Below are 25,696 nucleotides of genomic sequence, written 5' to 3'. Positions count from 1 at the left end.
AAATATTATTTATTTTTGAATATAACATTATTTTATAAAGGGAAGAAACATCACTAATTTTAAACTATTAACTAAGAATTGTATAATGCTATTTTCTGATTTCTTCAAAAGGATGATAAAAATAATATTGTTATTGCGTACATAATTTATGTGGATTACAATACTTTTAGAGTAGTAATCAGAGTTGTTTATTGTTTCTTCTATAATATGGAATTTTAAGTTGCAACACTGATTGTTTATTTAATTTGACTATGACAGGTAACGAATGAAACCTACTTCATTTATATTTTAATTGGTGTAATGGTTGAAATGAATCACCCTCTTAGACTCTGATCCACTTCTTTTATGTTTTAAGTGTTTATTATAATGAAAATCATCAGTAATCCTAAAAATGGATATATCGGATTTTACAAATTGGAATTGGAACGATTTTTGTGGAAAGAAGAGTTTTCAGATTTGGAATTATCAGTATAAAGATATAGATATTTGTTTTCAGTACCTTTGCCTTCAAATTCCTGCACTTGCTGTTATAGCTATCATATCAGCTTACTATAGTGGCCTTCTTAATTATCATGTAAGGCGCTGTAAGAGGGATAAATGGATTCTCAGAATACGGTATATTATAACTTTAATATTGGCTGCTATTCCAGTTATAAGAACTTACATCGAAGTGACGCTGTATCCAAAATCACTCCATTCCGTAGACTATTTATTGTCAGCGGTACAATGTTTCGCTTGGTTAATTCATTTTTCGTATTTGATGTCCCTTAGTACCCATTTGAGCCCTAGTTTAAGGGGGCCAGTTGTAATGGGTGTGTTGTGGTCACTCAATTATATTCTGTGTTGGATGAATCTGCATTCCAATTATCTGATTATTCATCAAGAACCTAATACTCTTCTGTATTCATCAAAAATTCCATACATCTTTTCCTCAATTCAAGTTGCAGTGCAGACACTCTACCTTATCACACTTATTCCTGCCGGACAGCATAGCCCTGCCGTAAGGTTTCGCCCAATAGGTGCTTCAGCACAGGTGAGTATTAGGTTTACTTATATTGCTTTTACATAATCTTACGTATTCTTTAATTTTTAATGGTTATTTTCACTTTGTCAAATTATGTAGCCTTTTTGTGACAAGGCTGCTGTAACAGTCAGTTTAGATGATTTATTTAAATCGACTGGGAAGAGATTACTTGAGTTGGTTAGAGTGATGGATCCCTACGCGGAAATCCCGGGTTCGAATCCAGCTACTGCCTTAGATTTTCTCTTCCTAGGAGCTTCTGACAGCTCATGTTCGGTTACAAACAGTGTTGACTGTATCGAGAGAGAGCACTGCCTAGGGGCCTGCTGTGCACTGAAAAAAGCTCCAGATGCCAGTGACCACAGATTTTATGGTTAAATTATGTTAATAAAAAGAATTTTATAATTTTGGATCTCAGGTTGCTGGTGAACATTCACCCCTATTCGGAATATTTTCACGTTTCCGTGAAGATCTTGATCCTAATTATCTCGGAGTGGCACAAGATGGCTGGGGACGTTTGGGAAAATTATTTTTTTGCTGGGTGAATCCATTGATGAAGAAAGGGTCAGCCTCTAAACTTCAGTCGGCCGATGAACTTTTTGATTTACCACTCTCTCTTACTACTTCCTATCTTTCAATGAAAATGGTTGCTGCTTTGAATCCTTACCCATCTACTGGGACTTCAACTCCGCAGGTATATTTCCTTTTATTCTGTAACTAATTATCTATGTATTTCCTATTTTAAAAAATATTGTTTTATTAATTTTCTATTTATCTATTGTAATTGTGCAATAGGTTTCACTTATAAGGGCATTGCATACTTGTTTTTGGAAGGAATTTTATGGAATTGGTTTTTTGAAGTTGCTTGGTGACATATCTGGATTCTGTGGTCCCTTACTATTACACAGTCTAGTCTCTTTTATTGAAAATAAAGATGAACCAGTCCATCATGGATATTTATACGCACTTGGGCTGTGCGTTGCTTCGCTTGTTGGTAATTATTTCATAAATATGTGTACTTTTGTAATTAGAAGTTTGAGCAGTTACTTAAGTCTTAGAGCGGTGATATGTGTTTAATTGAATAAAAAAACAACTCTTTTTTGAAATATTTTCATGACTTTTTCACTTGCAGGTATAACATACATAAGTTATAATATTTATATATTATAATTCTTATAAATTCCTTCAAACTTTACCTCTAAATGCAGAAATGAAAAGGTTTTCACAAGATGAGTTTATTAACCTTGTTAAAGCCTTTCCATGTTTTCACTTAGAGGTAAAGTTTAAAAAAAAACAAAAAATCAAAATAAAACATTTTTCAGGAGCTTTCTGCTTATCTCACTTCAATTACAAAATGTCCGTAGTTGGATTAAAAATTAGAGGTGCTTTAGTATCAGTGGTTTACCGGAAAACTTTGTCGCTAAGTACATTAACACTCTCTCAGCTTAGGTAAGTATATTCTCGTTTGATTATTTTTATTTATATAAAATGCCCAATATTCTTTTTTAAAAATAATCGATCAGATTAAAATCTAAAGTTTAACAAAAAATCTGGCTTTGGAGAAGCAGATGGTAAAGTAGGAAAACCTAATTTTATGGGACATCTTCCAAATTTTCTAAACTTGGACTCTGATAATCGCCGTAAATATAACAGAATTGTTTAGGGAAAAAAATATAAACCATCTCTACGAGTATTTAAAATTGCAGAGAATAGCAATGAATGTTATCAAAACCCATCTTTAGAGAATTGGCTAATAACCTTGAACACCTCAAGAAAGGTCAAGCTCAAACTCTCAACAAAAGTTCTGACAAAGTATTTGATCTGTTTAAAAAATAGGAGGCAGAATGTTCTTCATTTATGAACTATTGAAACAGTCTTAAATTCCACCTCAAAAAACCAGAGGTTAATCACCCAAAATGAAGTAAAGTAATTAGTCGCCATTTTTTTTTTAGGCGGTGCTTCGCGTAATACCTAGAAGGTATCGTGGACGGGGTTGGAAGCACATTATTAGATTTTATATACTATAACAAATAAAAAGTTAGACGCAGGTTACGACCCGCTTACAAAGCACACACTCATAACCACTAGACCTTCATTATATTCTTCGTTCACTAATTTAATATGTAAATAGGATCTTACAATAAGTTTTTTTGCAATTGTAGTGAAGTATATGACATTTAAATTTGACTTTTTAGCACCGGCGAAGTAGTTAACTATATGAGCACAGATATGGATCGAATTGTCAACTCTTGTGCTAGTTTTCATGCATTTTGGAGCATTCCATTTCAGGTACTTTTTTACTTTTTATGATGACACATAATTGTATTATTTGCTTTTACTTTATCTTACATGACATTCGTTTGCAGCTAATAGTTACTCTGTATTTACTCTACCAGCAAGTACAACTTTCGTTTCTAGCAGGAGTTGCTTTCACAGTTCTGCTAATACCAATAAACAGATATGTTGCCAAAAAAATAGGTAGGGTATTTTATCTTCTTGCTAACCATTTAAACATCTATTAAAATGTTTACTTTTTATTCTGCATTTAAAAATAAATCGACTCAAAAGTAATAGTAAATTTTTGGTTCAGTTTTATTTTCTTAATGTTTAAATTCAGTTTCTATTTTCCCAGATGGGTAATTATACATTTTGTGGAAGAATAACTTTTATACAAAAATTATCTTATTTATAATAATAATGACAAATTTCAAGCAGCTTTTGTATTTTTTCTCTTTGCTCAGCAGAGTTTTTTTTTGGTAAAGTGTCTTCACTCTTCACTTTACAATTTATTTTATTTTATTTTTTTTAGGAAAATTGAGTACAAATATGATGCTTCATAAAGATGAAAGAATCATGTTGATGTCTGAAATTTTAAGAGGTATCCGAGCTATCAAATTTTACGTTTGGGAAGATTTATTTATCAGTAAAATAATAGGTGAATTATTCCTGCTTTTATCTGTTCCATAAATTTTTAGAATAAAACTGTATTCATCATAATAACTGTAAGTATGAACTCTGTTTAGGCATTCGAAAGAAAGAACTTAAATATTTAGGTGGAAGGAAATATTTGGATGCAGTATGCGTTTATTTTTGGGCTACAACTCCTGTATTGATCTCTATTTTTACTTTTATAACTTATGTTTACACAGGGAATAAATTGACTGCTCCTGTTGTAAGTTTATTCATACTATTGAAATGTTATTGTATTTGTCTGATAGGTAAGTATGGAATACTTATTCAGACTTTCTGGGATACCTCAAACTTGCTCTAGCGTTTTTTTGGGGGGAAATGGGTACATTTTTAGAAATAGAATGGTTTCTAAGTAAAAACGTTTTAGAATATTTTCTAAAGTTCATTCATTTTTATTTTCTATTTAAGATTATTTCTTATATTGTTTCCATTGAAGGCAACGATAAAAGTAGCTTGTTTTACAAAATAATATATACATATAATTTATTATATGCAAGAACCGATAGTAGAAATCGTAGATAAGAGAGATTCACTGTCACGGTTATTTTTAATCTACTCACTCGGCTAATTGATAAGGTTCCACTTAAGTTATTTAACGAAGTTACAGAACTTGGCCACTTGCATGAAATAACTTTTTTATTTCCCTTTCTTAAACTTTGTCTGAATTTGATTTACTTCTTTTTTTGCCTCATAGAGATCTAAAATCAAATTTAATAAAGTGATCCAATTAGCCTGGAACAAATCGTGTGAGCAGTTTTTGAGAAAATTTTAAAAGTTAAAAATTCAGAAAATAATGAAAGTGGAACTATAGAACTACTAATAAATCTTTCAATCAAGATCTATGAAAGATCGCAATTAGTCTGAATTAAGGGAAATGTGCTTTGAGATTAGAACCAACCTTGTACCGTCCTTTAAATTAAACTTCTATAAATTAAATAAGTTTATTATTAAATATTCTTCACAGGTGTTCACCAGTATAGCACTATTAAACATGTTGATTGCACCTTTGAACGCATTTCCATGGGTACTAAATGGACTTACCGAAGCTTGGGTCTCAGTAAAACGAATTGAGAAATTATTAGAGGTAAATATGTGTGCTGTGACTGTTATTTTACCCCCTCTCTTACTTTTATATTTTTGCCGTTATTTTATTGGTTTGTTTATTAACTATTATTAGTTACCTGACTTGGTTCTTCATGAATATTACGATCATTTAGACCCAAATAGAAATGAAGGGATATTAAGCATCAGAGATGGATATTTCCATTGGGGAGGAACTAATTTTGCTTTGAATTCTATAAATATTAATATAAACAAGGTAATACATATTTTATTGTATGAAATAAAAAGTTATTTATCTTTTTTTTATTTACTTTTTATTTTTTGTTTTTAGGGACAATTTATTGGTGTTGTAGGTCCTGTTGGCAGTGGAAAATCCTCTCTGTTAGCTGCATTTTTAGCTGAACTGGATAAAATGTCCGGATCAGTATCTTTTGCAGATTATGAACAAGGTTTTTTTAATCAATTTTTGTTGTATGCATAATCTATATTTTATGGGACTTTTGAAATATTTGTTTTTTCGCTTATTTAGGATTTGCATATGTTGCGCAGCTTCCTTGGCTTCAGCGTGGTACTTTACAAGAGAACATCCTTTTTGGCGAGCCATTTGTCTCTCAGAAATATTGGTAAATAATATTTCTAATTTTTCTCCAGCTTTCTTTTATCTTTATTGTCATTTTCTAAATGTTCACCTTCTGAATTCTATTGCAACACTAGACAGGCTGGTTTAGATGAAGTGCTGTATTTTGAGTTGAATGTTACATTTTTTTTTACGAAATATGAAGAAGTTTCAAAGATTTTGTACAGCATTTTTCAATTGAATTAAACTTTTTCCAATCAAATTAAAAATTAAATTTTTTTTTTTGATAAGGTATATTCATTTTACGAACTGGTTGCTCTTTTTGGAGATACTTCATGGTACTTTCTTGAGACTAACTAAGACCATTTCTTTCACATTGAAAAATCTTGGAACCCCGGATACTTCTTTTTAGTTAACTAATTTGGTTAAATGAAGGTTCTATTTGAAAGAAAAGTGACCTGTTTTTTCTTAATGTATATTAAGTAGAACAAAGAAAGGTATTGTATGTTTTGAAAAGTAGCCCAAGTTATAACAAATCTCTTAACATATTTCACAATCAACGTGCACTACTACATGAAAAAGGTGTTAAGTAAATAAAACATATTCTTTTGAACTTTTATCTGGCATCTTATTCTCTACACTGTTTCAGCCTAAAGAAAAAGAAATTTTAATTTATTTATTTTTATTTTATTAACCACATTTTCAAAAAGTTATTTACATTTTTTCATCTGATTACTAAATCTGCCAAAATATACAATATTCTTCATGACACATGAAAATATGAGAGAGATCGGCGTGTGAACGATGATAGATTGAGGACCAAAGAAGTTTTGCGAATATAAGGCATCTCTTGAACTCATATATTTATTAAGTTCTCTGGGCAAAGTTTTGTTGGTGCGAGAGGTTAAATGAAAGAGAACGAGTAAGTAAGTGCGGAACAGTGATGTAAAATAGACACTCTAGAAATTAGAAGTTTATGTTCAATACAAGCTTCTTCGTGGTGCCTCATATTTTCTTTTCAGTTGAATTTTTTTTTTATGAATTTTTTTAAAAATAGGGCAGTTATGGATGCTTGCGCGTTGCTTCCTGATTTGGATATATTACCTGGAAGAGACAATACTGGAATAGGTGATTCTGGTTCGACATTGAGTGGAGGTCAGAAAGCTAGAATTGCCCTTGCCAGGGCAGTTTATCAGGTAAGGTTGTTGTTTATTTTTATGTTAAATTCTAAACAAAATTACGAGCTGTCCTGCAATTGAAAATGTATAAATAAGATTGTTCTTTAATAATAATAATATTTATTTACAAAACTTTTCATATGTACACAAAATTGAAAGAGTACAGAAATTGAGGCTTCAAGCTTAGCACCTATAAAATTGTTCATTTCTAATTCGCTAATTATAATTACATAAAAAACAATTAGGTATATCATACTCTTTCGTTTGAACACTACATGATTTATTTAGACTTCGTTTGTTTCTAACTCTTACTGATCAGAATTATAATTGAATGTTGTTTATATGAAGCGAATAGTTTAAGTGAAAAGTAGTTCTAATTGAAAGTTTTCTATATGGAGCGAATCGTTTGTCAAAAGCAGTTCCACTGTTATCCTAGTTTCATCTTGCAAATATCCCCTCTTATTAATTAATGCCAGATTTGATGCCAGCACAGGGCCTAACTTGCTTCAGCGCTAGAAATCCAGCTCTGTACATATTCATAAATGTCCACTTAAAAATATACATTGGATTATTGTCCAATTGTCCGGCTTTTTAAATTTGAATCTTGTGAAGCAAGAAAATTAATCATTAATAATGAAAATAAAAATATGTATTGTGGTACTAGGTTCGATTCCTGGTCTTAGGCCTTGGATTTTATTTAATAGTTAATAAAAGAAATTTACAGTAAAGTATGTTTGCTAGTCGCCTCCGTCCACGACACCTAATTGGTAGCTGGACGTTAAGCCCTGCCTGAAAAAATAGGCGATTACTTTACTTTACTAATATAAATAAAATATGAAACCCAACATCACTTACATTAATTTCCGATTTCAAAATTAATTTAATTCCTAATCTTATGATTCATTATTTTTTTTTTTTATTCAACCTCAATATCTGGCACCCGAATAATTTTTCACCTGGCTGTGAGCTAAAACAAAATCCTAAATCTAAAGAAAAGAGAAAATCTAAAAGCAAACCAAACTCGAACCCGAAATTTCTATGTGGAATCCATTATACTAACCACTCAACTAATCCTTTACCTAGTTAACTATTATACTTTTAATCGCACTTTCAGGACAAGACAGTTTATCTTCTGGATGACGTACTGTCAGCAGTAGACCCTCAAGTGGCTAGACACATTCTTTCTCATTGCATCTGTGGCCTTCTTAAATCTAAGACTAGAGTATTGTGCACACATCAAACAAAATACTTAGTGAATGCTGATCACGTGATTGTTTTGGATTCTGGAGGTATTGTCAGGCAAGGTTGGTATTTTAAATGGCATTTCTTTTTTTACTTTGATCCCCAGTTTGAATCCCGCGTATGCAGTCATTCATATTACTTAATATACCACAATACTTTTTTTAGTAAAATGTAGTCTTTTTTTTATTACTCTTCCAATAACAAAACTATTACATTTACCACAGCATATTAAAACTGTCCGGTAGGACAGTTGTTTAAGGGTTGATCATCAAAAACTGCAGAAAAAGCGGAATTAAAACTGTCCGGTAGGACAGTTGTATAAGGGTTGATCATCAAAAACTGCACGAAAAAGCGGAACATTGAAGAACACTCAACTTTGACAATTTTTTTCTATTTTTCTATAAAAGATAAAATTCCCAAATTTTCTTTATAATATAGAGCAAATCCTCCTTTACAACTAATTTTTTTGCAACAACCCAGATCTAATAGATTTCGAAAAAAAAGTTGCTGAAAATGAGCAAAAACGGCATTTTCAGAAAATGTTCTTGTTTTTGTTCTTCTTCTTTTTACCTTTTTTGTAAACAACGGAGCACCTAAAGGCGCGAACCCATTTTCATGAATGGGGTGTCATTTGATTCGAAATTATATGTAGATGTGGCTTTTGGGGATATCGATGCTGTACATCGAATGGGAGAAGAGTTAGTCCCATGTAGGTGAGGCCCCATCCAAAATTATTATTTTTTATAACTCTGTAAATCTTAGCCCGATTCTGATAAAATTTGGCAGGGTGAAAGGATTAGGGCTCCCCTACGTAACATTAAAGCGACGTTCTGCTCTTACACCCACTAAAGACAAGTATTGCAACCATGCCGTAAACACCAGGCCAGAAACAAAACACTATCTGAAAAATAAAACACTATCACAAAAACAAAACACTATCAAAAAACAAAACACTATCACAGAAACAAAACACTATCTGAAAAACAAAACACTACCTGAAAAACAAAACACTATCTGAAAAACAAAACATTATCTGAATAACAAAACACTATCTGAAAAACAAAACACTATCTGAAAAACAAAACACTATCACAAAAACAAAACACTATCTGAAAAACAAAACACTATCTGAAAAACAAAACACTATCTGAAAAACAAAACACTACCTGAAAAACAAAACACTATCTGAAAAACAAAACATTATCTGAATAACAAAACACTATCTGAAAAACAAAACACTATCTGAAAAACAAAACACTATCACAGAAACAAAACACTATCTGTAAAACAAAATACTGTCACAAAAACAAAACACTATCACAGAAACAAAACACTATCTGAAAAACAAAACACTATCTGAAAAACAAAACACTATCTGAAAAACAAAACACTATCTGAAAAACAAAACACTATCACAAAAACAAAACACTATCTGAAAAACAAAACACTATCTGAAAAACAAAACACTATCTGAAAAACAAAACACTATCACAGAAACAAAACACTATCATAAAAACAAAACACTATCACAAAAACAAAACACTATCTGTAAAACAAAATACTGTCACAAAAACAAAACACTATCACAGAAACAAAACACTATCTGAAAAACAAAACACTATCTGAAAACCAAAACACTATCTGAAAAACAAAACACTATCTGAAAAACAAAACACTACCTGAAAAACACTATCTGAAAAACAAAACATTATCTGAATAACAAAAAACTATCACAGAAACAAAACACTATCTGTAAAACAAAATACTGTCACAAAAACAAAACACTATCACAGAAACAAAACACTATCTGAAAAACAAAACACTATCTGAAAAACAAAACACTATCACAGAAACAAAACACTATCTCAAAAACAAAACACTATCTGTAAAACAAAATACTGTCACAAAAACAAAACACTATCACAGAAACAAAACACTATCTGAAAAACAAAACACTATCATAAAAACAAAACACTATCACAAAAACAAAAAACTATCACAGAAACAAAACACTATCTGAAAAACAAAACACTATCACAAAAACAAAAAACTATCACAGAAACAAAACACTATCTGTAAAATAAAATACTGTCACAAAAACAAAACACTATCACAGAAACAAAACACTATCTGTAAAACAAAATACTGTCACAAAAACAAAACACTATCACAGAAACAAAACACTATCTGAAAAACAAAACATTATCTGAATAACAAAAAACTATCACAGAAACAAAACACTATCTGTAAAACAAAATACTGTCACAAAAACAAAACACTATCACAGAAACAAAACACTATCTGAAAAACAAAACACTATCTAAAAAACAAAACACTATCTGAAAAACAAAACACTATCACAGAAACAAAACACTATCACAAAAACAAAACACTATCTGTAAAACAAAATACTGTCACAAAAACAAAACACTATCACAGAAACAAAACACTATCTGAAAAACAAAACACTATCATAAAAACAAAACACTATCACAAAAACAAAAAACTATCACAGAAACAAAACACTATCTGAAAAACAAAACACTATCACAAAAACAAAAAACTATCACAGAAACAAAACACTATCTGTAAAATAAAATACTGTCACAAAAACAAAACACTATCACAGAAACAAAACACTATCTGTAAAACAAAATACTGTCACAAAAACAAAACACTATCACAGAAACAAAACACTATCTGAAAAACAAAACACTATCTGAAAAACAAAACACTATCATAAAAACAAAACACTATCTCAGAAACAAAACACTATCTGAAAAACAAAACACTATCACAAAAACAAAACACTATCTGAAAAACAAAACACTATCACAAAAACAAAACACTATCTGAAAAACAAAACACTATCACAAAAACAAAACACAGAAACAAAACACTATCACAGAAACAAAACACTATCTGAAAAACAAAACACTATCACAAAAACAAAACACTATTACAGAAACTCAGAAAGTTTTAGTCCGAATTCAATTCTGATGACACGGTTAGAAAGACAGATAAATTTTCTAAAAATTTACTTGTTTAAAATATTTTCTCAAATATTTCAGAGTTTAGAATTTTTTTTTTGTTTGTTTTGTTTTTTTAGTGCAATTTGTAACCTTTGACTTCCTTATTTTAAGACAGCCTACTTTAAAATTGACTATTGGTCCATCTAAAAGAATTTTCAATGAATTAAACAACTTGATAAACTAACACTGTTGTGTGCTCGTGAATACGTTTTCTTGTAAAAACAAACGTAATTTCTCAAACGAAGATAAAAGGAATCCTGGAAAATGATGTCCGTTAAAAAGCCCATTAAAAAATGAAACTTTTATAAAAAGTGTCAGCACCTAGGTCTGATAATGATCACGTAAGAGCCTAATGAGTTTTCTTAAAAATTTCGATTACTTTTATTTTTCCAGCATCCGGAGGAAGATTGAGGCTGTTTGGAGAATAACTTATGCTTCGAAATGGTATCAATTTTTAGAAAATTTATCTGTCTTTCTATCTGAGTCATCAGAATCGAATTCTGACTAAAACTTTCAGAGTAATAACATTTTTATTGGAAAAAAGGTAATGATTTTAGAAAAAATAAAGTGACGTCACTCAAGAACAGAGGAAAATATGAAGTTGGCCAATACGTCATTGAACTCCACTTTAGATGTACTACACACAGTAGGCCTATGGACAATACTTATTGGTTCACCCTGTATATAGATATGATGTTAATATAACATTTATGCTTTATAACTTTTGATGATGAACAACGATGTAGATTGAGGGGGAAAAAAACTCATTTTTTTTAATCAAATAAATGACTTTTGCCCTAATTAAGTATCCTAAATTCTTTCTTTACTTTGTTTATTCAGGACCACCTTCTGAAGTACTCCCAGATTATGTTGAACACGTAAGCAATATGGAACTAGAATCAGATGGACCTTTCGATACAATTAAGGGATCCAAATTGGCAAGATCTGTTTCTAAAGATAGTCTACTAAATGAGGAGGAAAGGGCCACTGGTAAGATAATAATAATAATTGTTATTATTATTATTTTATGATTTCTCTCGTTCTTAAAAATTAGAGCGTTTTGTTTTCGCTATTTTAACCTCTTTTACTTGCTCTTGCTCTATGGAGAGAAGATATTTTAACCGTATCGATTTTCGATTGTAGGTTTAGGTAGAAGTCAAATCTGCTACTGATGATAAAGTTCTGATATTTAACAGCTACATTTTGGATATAGTGAAAACAAGAAAAAAAAAACAAAGAACATTCAGACGAGTGCCGTCTGGTATTTTCCGCCTTTTTCTGAATCCTGTCGGTTATTTAAGGCAATAGACCTTTTATGGAATTTAATACAACAACAATCATTCTCTACATAATCTTGCTTGACAGCTTTGGTCAAGAGATAGGCTTGAAGTTGCTAATAGGGTTAACCTCATTTTTGGTTCTGTTATTTCTGTTATCTTCAAAGAAACAAGTGTTTTTGTCCGCCAAATAACATTCAAGAGTTGAAGGAGTTCGATTCATTTTAGTCTCATGTATGTAAAGAATTCCATAGGGAGTTCGGACCAGAGGTTTTGTCTTCTTTTTTTTTAGATGAATTTAAGGCTTGATACAGGTCTGTAGGTGAGAAGAGTTTATAAAAGTTCTAGAATCCTAATAAGAGAAACATTTAACCTTGGATGGATGGACCTTGATGTACACAATTTATGTCAATCTGTATTTTATTTTATTTTAAAATATTTTCATTGATTTTTTTTTTTTTAGGTTCCTTAGAGTTCCAAGTTTATGGAAGTTATTTCTTGGCTATTGGCATTTGTCTATGGCCACTCATTCTTGCATCTATGGTTCTCATGCAAGGCAGTAAAAACGCAGTAGATTGGTGGTTATCATATTGGGTCACTAATTTTAGTAATTCTAGCAGTAATCATTCACACGAGATATTTTTTATTGAAGGTTAGTATTAACATTACATTTTTAGACCAACCAAATTAGTACTTCATCGATTCGATTCGGTAAGGAATCCAATAAAATCCGAACATTATGAAGAGAGATACAAAGGTTTGAAATTTTAACGATTTGCAAAACTACCAAAATTTATCTTTCTATAGAATATTAACTATAATCACTTAAACATAGCTATTTATACCAGTTATAAAGCTGACATCTTCTCTCTACAATTCAGTAAAGAATTCATTCAATTCTCAACAATACGAAAAGAGATATAGTGGTTTGCAAAATTCCCAAAATTTAACCTTCTCTATCTCAATAACTATTATGACTAAAACATTGCTATACATTCCAGTTATAGAGCAAACATTTCTCTACAATTCGGTAAAGAAATCATTGGATTCGGAATAATACAAAGAAAGATATAGAGGTTTTAAATTTGAACGACTTGCTAAACTTCCAAAATTTAACCTCCCACTATCTCTATAACTAGTATCACTAAAACAATGCTATTTATATCAGTTATAGAGCAAACTTTTCTCTACAATTCGGTAAAGAATTCATTAAAATCGGATCATTTTGAAGAGAGATATAGAGGTTTGAAATTTTTACGATTTGCAAAACCTTCAAAATTTAACCTATGTATATATCATTAACTATTATCGCCAAAATATTTGCAATTATACCAGTTATACAGCTAACATTTCTCTACAATCAGGTAAAGAATTCAATAAATTCTAAACAATACGAAAAGAAACTTCTAAAACGCAAATTCTATACAAAATTTCGATTTGTATGACACTTCATTGATGAAAATCGGTAACTCTTCGATAAGTTGAAACGATTGCCATACTTCCCTTTAGTACTTTAAAGATCAGAACGTCGCTTTAATGTTTCGTTGGGGAATCCAAATTCCTTCATGCTGCCAAATTTTATCAATTTCGGACTAGATTTGCATAGATACTAGCAATAGTTATTTTGGTGGGCCTTAATACACTGGGCTAACTCCTTTCAAGTTCTAACCGGGCAGTTTTAATTTCATTTTTGCTATGTTACTATTCTTTGTTCTTACTAAAATCAGATATATTTTTTTTAATTTTTCTTTTCAGTTGATAGTAACAATGAAACGAAGTATTTTATTATAATTTATGCAACAATAGCAGGATTTAACACAATTTTTACTCTACTTAGAGCATTCATTTTTGCTTATGGAGGTTTGTCTGCTGCTAAAAAGTTGCATAGAAAATTGTTAAATAAAATTATGACGGTATTTATATTTATTTATTCTATAAAATAAATTTTAAGTATATGATTTGATTTATGTGTTCACTATGGGTTTTGTTTGATTTTTTTTAGGCAAAGATGATATTTTTTGATACATGTACTGTTGGTAGAATATTAAATAGATTTTCTTCTGATATGTATACTGTTGATGATTCATTGCCTTTTATTCTGAATATATTATTGGCTCAATTCTTTGGTTTAGTTGGTAAGTTTTGAATTTACATAAAATACTTAGATTTATTTATTTTGCAACTATATAAAAGAGTAAAACAAGCAAAAGAAATGAGAGATAAGGAAATTGTGCAAATGCACAAGAGGAACTCCAGCGAGTATTGGAACGATAAGAGAAGAACCTTGTTTGACTTAGAAAAAATGGTCGGATAGATAAGACTTACGAATGAGATAAAAGTAACACTATATTCTTGCCAACTATGTTTGCACGATTTTTATCAGTGTCTTAATAATATGTATATTTCAAGGTACTATTGCTATGACGATATACGGGCTACCTTGGATATGTCTGGTTCTTACACCTTTAGTGCCACTCTATCATAATTTACAGCAGCATTATAGATTAACATCTAGAGAATTAAAACGTTTAATGAGCATTACACTGTCACCTTTGTATGGACATTTTACTGAAACCCTCCAAGGGTTAGCTACCATTCGTGCATTTGGAGCGACTTCAAGGTAAATTTTCTGCAATCCTATTATTTAAATATAATATCCTGCACATCTATTCCTCAATAGAATATTTTTGTAAAAGACGAAAGTTAGTTTACTCTAATGTTTAAATATTTATAAATAAATATGTATTTGTTCATTAAATTCATTATAAGCGTAAAGGTTCATTAGGTAAAGATTATTTTAAACATTTGTCTTAGAGAATTCATTCTAGTTCGAGAATTAAGATGTAGTTAAATACGAGTATTCCACATTCCACTGAAGTGTCATTTCAATATGTTGTAGGTTTGAAAAAGAATCAAAGTGTTTTTCAAAACTTCCATATTTGAAATAATCTTTTATTCTGGCTTCAGATTTTCTAGTTTTTGTAGTATTTAAAGCAAAAAGCCCGGTCGCAAACAACTGATTAACTGGCGTGATCGCACACTGCGACAGCCAAACTAGAATTGAGGACGGAATAGCTGTAAAATGCCAAATCATCTCCGGCTAGTTGTCAGATGTCTTCTTGCCATCTTCAAATCTTCCTTGCCTGAATGTATGAACAGTGGTCTGTAAAATTTTAGTAATTTTGCACAGTGGTTATCTTTTAGTCATTTATAGGCAGTGCCAACAGCTAGCTTATTATTGTACCGACCAAACCTGGCCTCCTCTAAAGTATTTAAAAATTTTAGATTTGAATCACGTAAAAATGGTCTTTTTGTGTGTGTGTGTGTTGTTACATTTACTTTGTTTAGATTTCGACGTGACAATGCTTGTTGGCTGGAAGCTAATCAAAAAGCTCAGCTGAGCAGTAGTGCAGCTGCACAGTGGTTATCTTTGCGGCTGCAGCTAATTGGTGTAGCTATGATAACTGGAGTAGGAATGCTTGCTATGATACAACACAATTTAGATTTTGCTCAGCCTGGTGAGTATATTCAATAAATATTGTTAATTGATTTAATTTATTTGATATTGGAGCTTGGCCTGTATAGTTCCAAGTGTTGGAACAAGGCATTCAGTTTACTGTTATCATGCCAAATTTTAACTTTCTTCAATTGTAAAGTTTCTCTTTCTCTCTGAAAATGGCTAAAGAAAAAACTAGCCTATCAAAATAAATCAGATTTTGGAGAATGAGACTGAATCTCAAGCCCGAGCGAAAATTTAACAGCCTGTAGTCAAAACAAATGGTTAATAGATGCAATCCTGAGGTAATCTAAGATTGAGTTTGGCTATTAATTAAAGTAAAATGTATAATTTTTAAATTTTTGAATTGATGGAGTAATCCCGCGTTTAGTTCAGAACGCTAAAAACACTTACTTTTCAAAGCTACCTGCAAAAATCCTCTATCATCCTGTTTGTATCTTATTTCCATAAAACAGAAAATCTTTATTTTATTTTTTATGATTATTGCACTCCCGCTTTCTTGAAGATCAGTGGAAACCTCCTAGTCTTGAGATCTAACTTAACCATTGAAACTTCAAGTGTTACAAAATAAAATAACTAATTCAGCTCTCAAAATACAATTTACTATCTATGGTGTTCATAATATGCATAATACAAAGTTGATATTTCTTAAACTAATAAATTACATGTCTTTAGGTTTTATTGGATTGGCAATTTCTTATGCACTGACTTTGACCGGATCATTGGGTGGAGTGGTAAACGCTTTTGTGGAAACAGAAAGAGAAATGGTTAGCGTAGAACGTGTAAGACAGTACTTAAAAGAAGAACATGATGGTCTAGAAGGAGAACAGTGCGTCTCTTTTGTCAGCCCTCCATTTTCCTGGCCTTCTCGTGGTGTGGTCTCATTCAGCAATGTGTTCTTTAGATACAGGTCTGTTTTCTGTGCATAAAATGAACTATAATAATATTCTTTTCCGATAAGCCTATTACTAATCACACTAGTTTAATGAAAGCTTATACACATGGGAAGTTATGTCTCTAATAATTATTTTCAAATGTCAAAATAAGGAAAAATTAATTATTTCACACATTCAAAAATTATTACTGGCTATTTATTCTTTTGCATTTTATTCATAGATTAAGTAATCAAGTTTGGCTGTACTGAATACTTTACAAAAGAAGAAATATTATTGCCAATTTCAGTCATAATTTCTTATTTGTTTATTTATTTTTTGTCTTGTTATTATTATTATTAATCATTATTATTATCATTATTATTATCATTATCATTATTATTATCATTATCATTATTATTATCATTATCATTATTTTTTTTTTTTTTTTTTTTTTTTTTTTTTTTTTTTTTGCGCATCAACAGCTGAGGTTATTAGCGCCCGGAGCTTTTTCCAGTGCACTGCCGGCCTCCGGACAGTGTTCTCTCGTTACAGACAACACTGTCCATCACCGGACAGTGAGCTGTAAGAAGCTCCTAGGAAGAGAAAATCTAAGGGTCAGCTGCTGGATTCGAACCCGGGACCTCCGCGTGGGAGTCCAGTATGCTAACCTCATAGCTAATCCCTTCCCCTCATTATCATTATTATTATCATTATCATTATTATTATCATTATTATTATCATTATCATTATTATTATCATTATCATTATTATTATCATTATTATTATCATTATTATTATCATTATCATTATTATTATCATTATCATTATTATTATCATTATCATTATTATTATCATTATCATTATTATTATCATTATTAATTGTATTGTATCTGTTTTATATTGTAAATTGCATGGGTCAACTCCTTGCTATAAGTGTACACTCTATATCAATAAAATATTATTATTATTACTATTACCATTAATATTATTATTTTTTTTTTTTTTTTGGCGCATCAACAGCTGAGGTTATTAGCGCCCGGAGCTTTTTCCAGTGCACTGCCGGCCTCCGGACAGTGTTCTCTCGTTACAGACAACACTGTCCATCACCGGACAGTGAGCTGTAAGAAGCTCCTAGAAAGATAAAATCTAAGGGTTAGCTGCTGGATTCGAACCCGGGACCTCCGCGTGGGTCCGAAAGTGTCCGTGTGTTATGTTTTAGTGAATAGTCACCTAAACATTCTGAATACAAAAAAAAAAAATTGTCAATGAGATTTAAAAAATAATAATGATAATAATAACAATAATATTACCATTATTATTATTATTATTTTGCCAAGCTTTCGATCTATAGCCTAGGTTATCTTTAGCGCTTATGCTTATTATCAGTTATTATATTTTTTTGCATTACGTATTAAGATCAAGAATTTGAACTGTCAGGATAGAAGACAGACTAACCTTGGATGATAACTATCTAAAAAATATTATAATTGTTAATAGTCATAAGCCCTGTAAATGACTTTGTCCCTAAGTCGAAACTTGGTAAAAATAATAATAATAATAATTATTATTATTATTATTATTATTTCTCCGAAATTAGCAATAATTCTTCTACCTTAAGGATTAATGATTCAGTTACCAAAAGTAAAATACAAAACAATACTCTACTCTCTTATACTTTTATAGTTATGTAATTTAATACTTTTCATTTCAATAGAGATCATCTACCATATTCCTTACGTGACGTCTCCTTTTCAACGCGTCCTTCTGAACGAGTTGCCATTGTTGGAAGAACTGGAGCTGGTAAATCATCTATTATTTCAGCTCTGTTTAGGTTAGCAGAGATTGGTGAAGGCACTGTCACTATCGATTCAGTAAACACCAAGCTCATCGCTCTGCCTGATCTAAGGTAAGTTTTAATTGAAAAAAAAAAAATGGTTATGTCAGCATTTCTAGATAATATCGATTATTTTATCCGTCGTAACGTTCCCCACTCAGTCAACGAGTGAGGTCACTTGTTGTTAGACGTGGTCACTTTATTTATAAAACTCTTTTCCAAAACATAAACACAACTAAGTTTTTAAGACATGGAATAAACAATTTTCTTTATGTGTACTTTTTGTTTTAGATCTCGTCTTTCCATTATTCCGCAAGATCCTTTTGTTTTTGAGGGTACAGTTAGAAGTAATTTAGATCCACATGGTAAATTCAACGATGGTGACTTGTGGTCAGCTTTAGGTAAAACCCAATTGGCTCATGTAGTCAGGACTTTAGGTGGTTTGGAAACACTACTAAAAAAAGGTTTACTTTCCGTTGGGCAAAGTCAACTATTAGCACTCACTAGAGCTATATTACAAAATAATAAAGTAAGATTTTTATTCAGTAAAAAACTATTCAGTAGTGGATAGTAGTTTTATTCAGTATATATTCAGTAGTGGATAGATTACTTTGATTGACATTTTATTTCAGGTGGTTTGTATCGATGAAGCCACTGCAAATGTTGATGATGAAACTGATAGACTGATACAGCAGACTATTAGAGCTAGCTTTAGACAAACCACTGTAATTACTATTGCTCATAGAGTAAAAACCATCATCGATTATGACAGGTACAGTAATTACTAAGGAATAGTTGAATATTTTTAAGTTAGTTTGTTAAATTAAATAAATATAGCTATAAAATGCTGCATAATCTTGAGGCAATCCGTTAGAAGTCGCTTATGAATATAAGTACATTATATACTATCCAAATAATAATACCGTTCACATGCACACATCACATTGCCTTCATATTGACATGCAATTTTCATGAAACAGTGTACTTGTTACTTAAGATAACTTTTCAGAAAAAATTTTGCTAAGTAGATCAGTTTCCTTCCTAGATTTGATTTAAAGGTTTTTTTTTTTTACCTAAAACTTTTGGTTGAACTATGACTTTGTCATCGTTGTTGATAGAGATAGGTGTTTCTAAATTATTAGTATCTTCCGTTACCAATTTTGTGAGTTTTCTCGTACGAAAAAAAAAGAACATTACTCGAACCCGGAATTTCTGCGTAGAAGTCCAATTCACTAACCACTAACCTAATCCTTTTCCATTCATAATTTATTGTCATTAGTTTCGTATAATTCTAAACAAAATATTTAATTCAATGAGTAGCTTACTTAAAATCCTACTAATTAAGATTTGTAATCTCAAAACTCTATAGGTTTATCTTACTTCGCTAACACTTTTTGCGAGTGTTAGGACTTTATTCTGTTAATGATGTAGATGTTGTCCTAGAAATGTGCAATGGGTGATTTGGATTTTAAAAAAAATTAACATTTAGAAATATTGTAAGTAATAAAATAAATAATGCTGTAAATAATTCCAATACTTTTTTTCAATTTTTTTAGGGTGTTAGTGATGGGAGAAGGAAGAGTACTTGAATTTGATACGCCCCAAAATTTGCTCACAAATTCATCTTCTTACTTCTATCAGTTGGCTAATGAAAGTTACCAATAATTACTACTATAAATATTTTTTTAATTAATAATTTCTATTCGTCGGATTTAATAGCATTTGGAAAAACAGGTATTCAAAAATAATACTTCAGACAAAAATAATATAATATAATCTTTTCACCAGTAGAAATAAAATAAATCATCACAAATGTCTGAAGAAATCTAGGAAAAATTTCACGTAAAATTGTGCCAAGATTTTCATTTCAAAAGGTTTATAAAATTTGGAGTTCATAAAATAATTTCTTTCAAGCCATTTATGGAATTAGTTTTAAAGATCATTGAACATGATTTGATGAAAGGATCAGAAGTTATACGTCATGATTCCTCCATTCTTTTCATTCATTTTTAACTTTTATATTATTAAAAAAAAAAAAAAGAAGAAAAAGAAATAGACTAAAGAAATGTATATTTTATTTAACAAATTAGCGTAATATTATTTTATCAATTATTAAGTAGTTTTATTTGCTTTTTATGGTGTATATAAGCTTTAGTTTATTTAATTAATATTTCTGTCTAAGAGTCCTATTTTCTTATCTTACTTTTATAGTCGGAGTTACATTGAAAAAAATCTTTATTTTATAAAAAATGTGATATTAAATTCTGAGTGGGATTTCTTTGGGCATTGTGATTTTTTGTTTAAAAAAAAAAATGTCATATTAATAATCAAAAATTATAATACCGAGTTACTTACTGAGGTGGATAGCAAAAATTTCTGCAACTGAAAAATATAGTTTATACTGCACCTTGTCAAAGCATAAAATTTCAAAAGGATAATAGAAATAAAAAGTAACTGTGAAAAAAAAAATTTCAACCAATTAAAATCAAAATAACAATTCATTCGAATTAATCTTTTTAAATTTTCAAATTTTGCATTGTACTTTACAAAAAAAAAGTAGTAGCTAAATTGGTTTATCTAGGTATTAATTTAAATGAAATCATTAACTGATATTGTGGTAATAGATTTACGAAGTTAATTAAGACATGATTTATAAGTATTGTACAAATTGTTAATAATATTGTATTATTTTTAATTACGCTAATTTAAAGAAATAGAAATTATTCGCAATTTAGAGCCTTTTTATTTACTTGTTTGATTCAGTTTGAATTGCCAGTGATGATGTTGAATTTATCTTCTGTACTATGAACTTGTTTATGCTCTTAGCTTCAGCTTAATCACTGTTACTGTGTCGACAAAAGTCGTAAAACAAGTTAAATAAGCAGACAATCTGGAAATCAACTTTTTTAAATAGTTATTTCGTTATTTATAAGAAAAATGTAAAAAAACTTGATATAAACGAAGGCCCCTCAAGTTCGATTGAAATCTTAGCGCAGTGTGTCCTCCAATAGTACAGGGCATTACTGTAGAGGCCGCTGTACTTCAGATGCATTCTCTGATTACACTGAGAGTGCCTTTATTACATTTTCTACTACTTTTTTTGGGTTTTAATGTTCTGCCTTTTTCGGAAGTAGGAGAAGTTCTTTTTGTTTAAAATCTTCGTCTTCTTTTAACTAGGGTTTGATAAATTCAATATCTAAAAATAGACAGTAATTGATGATGGCCATTGATTGTCCACACCAGCATACATTGTTCACATGCAAATATATGCGAACATTTCTGACAACAAAAACAAATACATTGCTCGTATACAAAGTTTTTGGTTATAATCAATTTTTTTAGGTTAAGAAGTCTCCAAAAACTGTTTAAAAGAAGAAGAATTCATGCTTGCAACAAATTTGAAGGTTTGATTTGAAGTAATAGTCGTTAATGAGTGAGCTGTTTTTCAAGGTTTTGTTCATTGAGAAGTGGCTAAAAATTTTAAAATTTAACGGTGATGCTGATTTGATTGATGTATTTGACATTTTTATTCAAAAGTTAGGTACAAAATATAGTACTCATAAAAAAAATGGGTTTTAAAAATACCACTCTTCCTTATTGTCGTGACAATTTTATGTTTTCGTTTGTGGAAAAATGTCTTTTACAAATTTTTAATGTAAAAAAAAAAAATGAAATATCTTTTCTCGAATCTTGCTCAAAAGGTGCATTTGCAACAGTGATGGGTAATATCAATGATTTCTTTCGTCATAGCATGATTGATCCTTTCGACGTGATTTCAGAATTCGTCCCATCTTCAGAAATAATATTTCCAGATTTATTTAAAGAAATTTATCTTCCTCTCCACACAATAATTATATTTGTAATATTTATATAATAATACACATGTGCAGAGCGAAAAGCTATTCTATTCTGCTTGAATTATTCAAAAATCAAACTACCGACAAAAATAAACTTTTTTTAGCGTATTATTCGCCGCGCAAGTATTAGAATAGTTTATATTAGCCAATAAAAATTGTTTGTAGGAAGCTAGTATCTTGGTTGGACGTATTTGGTAGTTCTTGCAATATTTATTTTTTATAAGATATGCTATTTTCTAATTTTTTAAGATTTCTTTCTTGAAGAAAAAAGCGTTTTCTCCATTGCACAATCTAGTATTTTTGAATTATTTAAATGTATTCGATTTTTAACCTATTTTATTTAATATTTTTGAAAGTTGATAATTAAGTCCAACTTAGTGTGTAAGTTGTTACATGCTTAATTGTCTAGATCGCTTAAAGCAAATAATTTAACTATCACTATTGATTTTCAAACATTTTGCTGTAGTACTAGTTGTTTAGATTTTCCCTGACTTTACTGTGTATTAATTTGGTATTATTTATTGTTTACATATTGTTAATTTTTTTTTTTTAAACCGAAATGTTAAAATAATTATTACATTTTTTCACTCAATCTTAATAAAAAGAAGTAGCAATATGATTGTAAAATCGAATCAAATTTCATTTCACAGAAAGTGCATGTTTTTAGATCCTCTTTACCCGGAAAAATATATTTTAGGGCGCTGTCTTTGTGTGTATGTGTATTTATATTGTCTTTGTCATAGATGTGTAGGTGTGAACAGAACCTCTCACAGATAAATTATTAGCATTTTAACTAAAAATTATTTATTTCGTTTTTCCGAAAACTAAAGATATTTTGTTGTATTTATTCTGGTCTTAGATTTTAATTTAAGTGTGAAAATTTAGGAATGTACGCTAGCGATCCACCTACGTCCAAGTCGTGTAGCGCATAGGTTTACCTCGAAAGCATTGCCTGCAGTGAAGGACTTTGAAATGAAAATTAAATAGAAATCTCCAAAGCTTTCCCAGAAACTCTGAAAATCAACAGCAGACATATTTTAAATAAAAGTTTACTAATATTCTTTTACAAGCAGTTAGGATTCCAAATTAAATAATGTATCTTTGAGCCATTTTCGAGCAAATGTAAATTATTATGTAAAATTTGCCTTTTCTACTTCACAAGTTTCCACAAATTTTAAAATCCTCGGGTACTTATAACTATTTTAGTATTAAATATACCTGACTACTGTCAGAAAACTACTGTGTTCATTTTAGCTGAACTGTTATTGCTTTTATGTCTATTTGCAATATCTGAAATTTAAATATTGTTGGAGATATTTCGGGAAAAACTGAAAATGTGACTACATATAATATGCAATTCTAAATTTTAACATTTCGTTGAGTATTCAATTTTCTAATAGTTATTGAGCCCAATAAAACGGTAGCTACGGACACGGTCTTGAATTTATATTTTGTGCCAAGGGCTGTTTGAATTTATATTTTTTTTTACTTGTTTATGTTTTGTACATATAAATTTTTGTATTAAAAATTAAGTATATTAAGCATTGATTAAAAAATTAAATTTAATAAATTTAAATTAAATAATCGCTTTCTTTTTAGTGGGAATTTGCCCTATTATTAATTTGTATCATCTATTACATTAAGATTTCAAGCTCTTGTCAGTAAAAAAAAAACAAGAATTGTAGAATAACCAGTGGTTAGTTGCTAGGTAACGAATCGTAAACAAATTTAGTTTTACTGGAATGTAATAAGAAAGCAATTGTTTGAATGGAATGTAAGGTGAATTTTCCCTAAATGCATGGCTTTCAATCATGTGTTTAAAAGATACTAAAGATGCTTTGTAACATAACAAAAGCACAAAAGATATTGTAGAACTATAGGTAGAGGGAAGGTGTTTTTTGGCCTGATGACGTTACGTTACAGGTTAAGAGTGAAGTGGGAGTACTGATCACGATATGGAGGGGCTGACCAGTTGTTCCCTAAGAACGGAACTCTCTCGATCGCCTAGTGGCATCGGGATGTTCCATGTAACTTTATTTTTTATGAGTTATTATTGTTTATAATTTTGTTTTTTCTTTTGCGCAAATTAGTGTTAGAATAAAAAGTGCCTTCATTTATGAAAATAAGTTTTAATTTTTCCAATTTTGTAATAAGTGTGTGTAACGGGCTTATCATTTTGAAAGTTTACCTGTAATTCACTTTTACCTGTTGTGTGACGCTCGCTCTTTAAGCATACATATTTCAACGTATATGGGCGTGCCACTAACGTCGCGCTCTAGCCTATCAGTGGCATCATTTTTCAAAAATTAACGCCAATTCCTTAATTTTTAAAAATATATTTTTTTAATTTTAATGCACCGTGTAGAATTGTAATGTGTAATTATTGGAAATATCAATGGAAGCACGGCTTTGTCCGTTGCTGGAGGACGTTTATTATTTTATTCACTTATTATCGATATAGTTGCGGACAATTATTGACATTTGATTCGCAAGCACTTACTCGTTCTACTGCACAATCGTATTCTCAGACAACCGTACAAACACCCATTGAACTGCAAGGTGGCTTCATTATGGCCAAAACATTACGACTAGATAAAGGAATGTACGTACTGAGAGAAGATTTAATTATCGACACTTCTGCAGAAGTTATCTTAGATCCTGGAGTGGAAATTAGTTTTGCGCCAATGGTTGGAATTACTGTACGAGGAATTTTTAGAGCTATGGTAAGCGATGAGTTTTTACTACTTCAGATTTTTTAATTGAATTACCTGTTGAATATAACAGAATAAATATTAATGATCTAGTGTAATGTTTCTTAATCATGCAATGTGTTTTCATTAATGAAGGCACTGACTTCCATCTGTTATATTTCCAAAATAAAATATTCCTAATTTACAACGCAAACTGAACTATTTGTACGTGGAAGCGTTGTATGAAGGATTAGTTGCTTTTTCATTTTCTACTTTCTCTTACCACTCTATACGTCATTTTAAAATTTTCTGAGGTAATTTCCGTTTTAACGTCTCCTAAGTACCTAGAATTAAACGTGACTCTACAAACTGATTTCTGGTTTAGATGCCACCTAACAACCTAACAAATTGTGGATAAAACTTTTAAAAACAAATTTCTGACCAGAAGTAAACCCTGAAAAGTAAAGTCAGTAAAGTGGCACATCCGACTGGCTGATTTTATTCAAAACGTATGCCCAAAACGTTTATTTACAATCCGCACTGAGCATCAAAAATTTGACAAGA

The 25,696-nt window shown here is 30.3% G+C and overlaps 2 protein-coding genes across 3 annotated transcripts in view; both read left to right on the top strand.

Annotated features, from left to right (window-relative positions):
- The first annotated feature begins 250 nt into the window (after positions 1 to 250).
- On the top strand, positions 251 to 21,330 carry LOC141456721 (ATP-binding cassette sub-family C member 10). Its single transcript, XM_074132954.1, has 25 exons — positions 251 to 1,033; positions 1,440 to 1,715; positions 1,817 to 2,015; positions 2,344 to 2,470; positions 3,217 to 3,310; positions 3,388 to 3,499; positions 3,831 to 3,956; positions 4,045 to 4,193; positions 4,956 to 5,075; positions 5,169 to 5,309; positions 5,385 to 5,502; positions 5,583 to 5,676; positions 6,688 to 6,826; positions 7,923 to 8,112; positions 11,923 to 12,072; positions 12,823 to 13,011; positions 14,115 to 14,272; positions 14,362 to 14,494; positions 14,769 to 14,979; positions 15,708 to 15,877; positions 16,552 to 16,786; positions 18,466 to 18,657; positions 18,877 to 19,114; positions 19,218 to 19,357; positions 20,142 to 21,330. The coding sequence occupies exons 1-25, from the start codon at positions 392 to 394 to the stop codon at positions 20,248 to 20,250; spliced, it is 4,452 nt and encodes a 1,483-aa protein (XP_073989055.1). The 5' UTR covers positions 251 to 391; the 3' UTR covers positions 20,251 to 21,330.
- Positions 21,331 to 24,090: 2,760 nt separating this feature from the next.
- Positions 24,091 to 25,696, top strand: part of bark (C-type lectin domain-containing protein bark beetle) — a 68,034-nt gene continuing 66,428 nt past the window's right edge. Inside the window, exon 1 of one of the 2 annotated variants that reach the window (XM_074132951.1) lies at positions 24,091 to 25,165. In XM_074132951.1, coding sequence (XP_073989052.1) covers positions 24,815 to 25,165 — 351 coding nt within the window. In that variant the 5' untranslated portion in view covers positions 24,091 to 24,814. The remainder of the gene's footprint in view (positions 25,166 to 25,696) is intronic. The other variant, XM_074132952.1, reaches the window with a different exon arrangement.

The sequence above is a fragment of the Rhodnius prolixus genome, unplaced genomic scaffold (assembly GCF_049639745.1).
Source record: "Rhodnius prolixus isolate KJV_2025 unplaced genomic scaffold, Rpr scaffold_10, whole genome shotgun sequence".
In the NCBI taxonomy this organism is placed as follows: domain Eukaryota; kingdom Metazoa; phylum Arthropoda; class Insecta; order Hemiptera; family Reduviidae; genus Rhodnius; species Rhodnius prolixus.
The sequence above is the reverse complement of the archived record's forward strand: the minus strand, read 5'-3'. Positions and strand labels throughout refer to the sequence as shown.